Genomic DNA, 4,802 nt, shown 5'->3' on the forward strand with positions numbered 1-4,802 from the left:
TAAATACTTATTAAAGAATAATTCAAATATAGTTAGACGTAATTTACGTAACATACTATAGTATTAAAACATTTTTGCAAATTCTTGCATTATTACTATGTATAATGTATAAAATACTTGAAACGTTAAAATTAATTTATGTTATATTAAAATAAATTGAAGTTATAAAGAAAGATATGTAATGTTGTATTAAATGAATACTTAAGTTGGTGATAATAAAGACATATTATAAACACTATCAATAATATTTCAAATTGTTGTCATTTTCTCATAAACACTAATATATATTATATATAGTACTAATATATCGTATTATTCTATTAAAAAGCATGAATTCTATTTTATTGGTTCGAACTTATAGTTCTAATACTTCTTGCACAATAAGAAAAAGCGCAAAGATAATTAGAAATGAATTTTTGGATTATTTTAGAAAAGATTTAGGACACACTTTTATTCGTTCAAGTCCTGTTGTACCACTAAATGATCACACAGTTGCATTTGTTAATGCTGGCATGTGTCAAGTATGTATGAATTCTGAAATTATATAGAATAGATCTATTAGAAATTTATATTTGCTTTTTATAATTAGTTTTATCATCAAATATAAATTTTCTTTTAGTTTAAAGGGGTTTTCTTAAATTATTATGATCATCCTGCAATGAAAGTTACAAATTCACAAAAATGTATAAGAGTTAGTGGGAAACATAATGATCTAAATGTAGTTGGAAATGATACTTATCATCATACATTTTTTGAAATGCTAGGAAATTGGTCTTTTGGAAGTTACTTTAAGGTAATTTCTAAAAATATTTTATACATATTATGGCTTTATATTTCCATGTAAATCTTGTTAAGTAATGAATATAAATTCATATTTCTAGGAAGAAGCTTGTCATTATGCATGGGATTTATTAACAAAACATTATGGTATTAATAAAGAATTCTTATATGTAACATATTTTGGTGGAGATGAAAAATTAGAATTAAAACCTGATTTAGAATGTAAAGATATTTGGTTAAGTATTGGTGTACCAAAAGAGAAAGTTCTTCCATTTGGGTTGCAAGAGAATTTTTGGGAAATGGGAATTTCAGGACCATGTGGTCCTTGTACAGAAATTCATGTAGATCATACAAAACAATTCACAAATCGATCTATGCAAGTTAACAAAGGTCTTACAAATCTTACAGAATTATGGAACATTGTTTTTATACAATATGTACGGTATGTAATAAAACAATAAATAATATGATAGAAATATTTTTATCAAATTTTAAAGTAAATACGTTTACTGTATGATACAGAAAAATGATATACAATATACTATATCATGTACTACAATATTAATATTCTATTGTTTTATGTTAGATTAGCAGATGGTACAATAACACCTTTATCAAAACAACAAGTAGATACTGGCATGGGGTTTGAAAGATTAGTTGCATTATTACAAGGGAAAGATTCAAATTATGATACAGATATTTTTCAACCACTTTTCAAAACTATTCAAAAATATGCAAAAGTGCCAGAATATAAAGGTAAATTCTACAATGATATAGATGGACTTGATAGTGGATACAGAATATTAGCTGATCATAGCAGAATGATTACTGTTGCATTAGCAGATGGAATGGTTCCAGAAAAAAGGTAAATTGCTCTAATTATATAATAATCATATGGAATGTATTATTATTCACATTAATACTGTAAATATTTAATGACACTTATGACAGTTATTCAATTTTTATGGAAAGTAAACCTCTTATGAAAAAATTTGATTCTATATTTTTTATTCAGTTTTTAATGTAGAATCACCATCTTCTCACTTATATTACCAGTTACATGACACTGTATAACCATAGTTGAATACTTTCAGCAATAAACTGAGAAGAATAATAAGAAAATCAGTTGATATAAGTGAAAAAGTATTTAAAAAACAAGGAATACTTTTGGAACTTTCATATGCTGTAGCAGAAAGTTTAGGTGATGTTTATCCAGAATTGCATGAAAATCTTAAAATGGTAATATAAAACAAAATAATAATTAGCTAACTAAAATAAAGTAGTAAGAAAAGTAGTAAATTGTATAACATATTATAATTTATTATATGTTATAATTGTAACTAGGTACAGAAAATTATTGGATTTGAAGAAGAACTATATATAAAATTACAACGCACTTCTGATAAACAATGGAAAAAAATTTGTGAAACAAGATCTCAATTGAAATTGGTTACTGACTGGGTAGCTCCAGGTCTACTAGATGGATATAACTACCTACAACATGCTATTTATAATTTGTAAGTTACAATTATACACTTGTAAATGTACATGTTAATATATATAAATCTTGTTCTTATTATTAATTCTGCAGGAACATTACTAATGTATTACCAGGAAATGTTGCTTTTAAGTTGTATGATACATATGGTTTACATGCAAAGACTATAGATGAATTAGCAAAAATTGAATCTCTATATTTTGATGAAGCAACTCTTCAAACAGAATTAGAAAATCTTAAGAATCGATCAAGAATTGGCATTTTACAGAGTAGTGTAACAGCTCTAGAAGAATCTGTAAAACTATTTGAAAAAAATGATGTACCTAAGACTGATGATAGCTTTAAATATGAATATGTTTTTGATGGAAATAGTTACCAGTTTCCTAAAGTAGAGGGTAAAATTGTAGGAGTGATTGTAAATGGTAAAAATTTATAGTTGATTTATTCATATTGGTTTTATACTACTTAATTGTAAATAGTAAGGTAAAACGGAATACAATTTGTTTAATTTAGAAAATGTAATATTAAGTAAAGCAAATGAAAGTGCAAATGAATATATATGTCCAACGGTTGATGAAACAATTGCAAACTGTAGTGCTAAATTAAATAAAAATTATATTGGAATTGTATTGGATAAAACAGTATGTTATTCAGTAGAAGGTGGACAAACATCAGATAAGGGCTCCATTTGTATTAAAGACTTGACTTTTAGTATAACTGATGTAAGAAAGATCAATGGATATGTTATACACTATGGAAATTTTTTACAAAGTGATTTAAAGTAAGTTTTCTTTTCTAATAATTGTATCTCATATTTCTATTAATATTGTTGAGAACAAAAATTTATCCATATAGAAAACAGAATGAAGAATTTAAAATTGGAGATCACTGTGTTGTTTCCATTATTCCTGAATTTCGAATTGAGTTGATGCAACATCACACTGGAGCACATTTATTAAATGCATGTCTAAAACAGATTATGAAAGCAGTTTATCCACGTAATTCTCGTATTTTTCCACATAGTTTAAAGTTTTTATATAATTCATTTGGAGAAAAGCCTTCTCTTGAACAATTACAAGAAATTGAAAAAGTTATAAATAATGTTATAAGAGCTAATGTTCCAGTTACTACAAGAGTATTAAATGCATTGGAATTATTAGCAGAAGACTTTGTAACTTTAACACCAGGAGAAATTTACCCTTACAAAGACATCAGGGTTGTGGAAATTGACTTTCATGATTTAAAATCAAAGTAAGTATTTTTTAGCAAATAGTAACTATATATATAAAAAGTAATTTTATTTATTTCTTTATATTTTCCTGTATTTAATATGTGATACTGTGTTTTGTTTAGGGAAGCATGTTGTGGCACACATGTATCTAAAACAGGAATACTAGAATATTTTTGTTTCCTCGATTATTTTTCAAAAGGAGCATCAAATTTTAAAATTGAAGCAGCTGTAGGGTCACATGCAACACTTGCCAAATTGGCAGGAGAAAAGCTGCAATCGAAAATTTTAGATTTAGAAAATAAATTGAGAAGTGAAAAACTTGCATATCAAGCATTTAGATCAATTAGCAACGAAATTAAGGATGAAATAAAAGTTAGCAAAGAAGTGTCAGTACCATATGTCATTGAAGAAGAATGCTTAATGAAATTAAATAATTTAGATAAACTTGCTCGATCCCAAACAAAATGAATAGAAAAGTAAATATTGTGTTCTGCTCATCATAATATAAAAGTGATTAGATTTTGTTAGTTAAATTTATACAATGTAAATCACTAAAAATTAGGATCTTGCATAATTTTTATTCATTTTCATTAGTTCATTTATAATACACAATAATGTAAATTACATTTGTATAATAAATATATACATATTAATAGTATTTTACATATGTTAATTTTAAACATAATTACAATTTTAATAACTATATGCTTATTTAAATGATTTATGATTTTCTACATTATTCTGATAAAACAGTCTTAGTGCATGCCATTGCTGTGTATGCAGTAATATGTGAGGTCTTTTTTGCTTCATGTATGCCACTGCTTCCTCGGGAGTCCATCTGTTTTTCTAAAGAAAAAAATATTTCTGAGTAATACTATTTCATTTTAAAAATATACTATACAGAGTTCAACAAAAAACTTAATCCATATATACTTCTAATTATCTTACCATCATTAAATAGCATCCAACTAATGTTGCACTACGTGTTCTTCCTGCTTTACAATGTACATAAACACTTCCATACTGAGAAATTTTAGAGTCAATAACAGAACTATTTAATGCAGTTGATATATTACGAAATTTGTTCATAAAGTTTACACCTAATTTTAACTTTTCTTGTGAAGGTGTTTGAAAAATATCTATTACTGATAATTGTAAAAATTCCACATTATTTCTTTGCCATTCCTAAAAATATGTAATATCGTAAATTTTTGTATTGCTTCATATAAAATTACATCTTTAATTTACAATTTTTGTCTAAATAATAATAGTTTTAATATATAAGTAATTACC

General features: G+C 25.6%; 2 protein-coding genes across 2 annotated transcripts in view; one reads left to right on the forward strand and one right to left on the reverse strand.

Moving 5' to 3' along the window:
- Positions 1 to 329: 329 nt before the first annotated feature.
- On the forward strand, positions 330 to 3,977 carry LOC108572249 (alanine--tRNA ligase, mitochondrial). Its single transcript, XM_017934447.1, has 10 exons — positions 330 to 521; positions 620 to 793; positions 882 to 1,222; positions 1,367 to 1,645; positions 1,875 to 2,019; positions 2,125 to 2,297; positions 2,372 to 2,700; positions 2,792 to 3,059; positions 3,134 to 3,529; positions 3,632 to 3,977. Exons 1-10 carry the CDS (start codon positions 330 to 332, stop codon positions 3,975 to 3,977), a joined length of 2,643 nt encoding a protein of 880 aa, XP_017789936.1.
- Positions 3,978 to 4,217: 240 nt separating this feature from the next.
- LOC108572250 (phosphatidylglycerophosphatase and protein-tyrosine phosphatase 1) overlaps positions 4,218 to 4,802 on the reverse strand; it is a 945-nt gene continuing 360 nt past the window's right edge. Inside the window, exons 2-3 of the mRNA XM_017934448.1 lie at positions 4,458 to 4,694; positions 4,218 to 4,355 (exon numbers count right to left, since the gene is read on the reverse strand). Coding sequence (XP_017789937.1) covers positions 4,218 to 4,355; positions 4,458 to 4,694 — 375 coding nt within the window. The remainder of the gene's footprint in view (positions 4,356 to 4,457; positions 4,695 to 4,802) is intronic.

Source organism: Habropoda laboriosa, unplaced genomic scaffold, assembly GCF_001263275.1.
Source record: "Habropoda laboriosa isolate 0110345459 unplaced genomic scaffold, ASM126327v1 scaffold65, whole genome shotgun sequence".
NCBI classification, from domain to species: Eukaryota; Metazoa; Arthropoda; class Insecta; order Hymenoptera; family Apidae; genus Habropoda; species Habropoda laboriosa.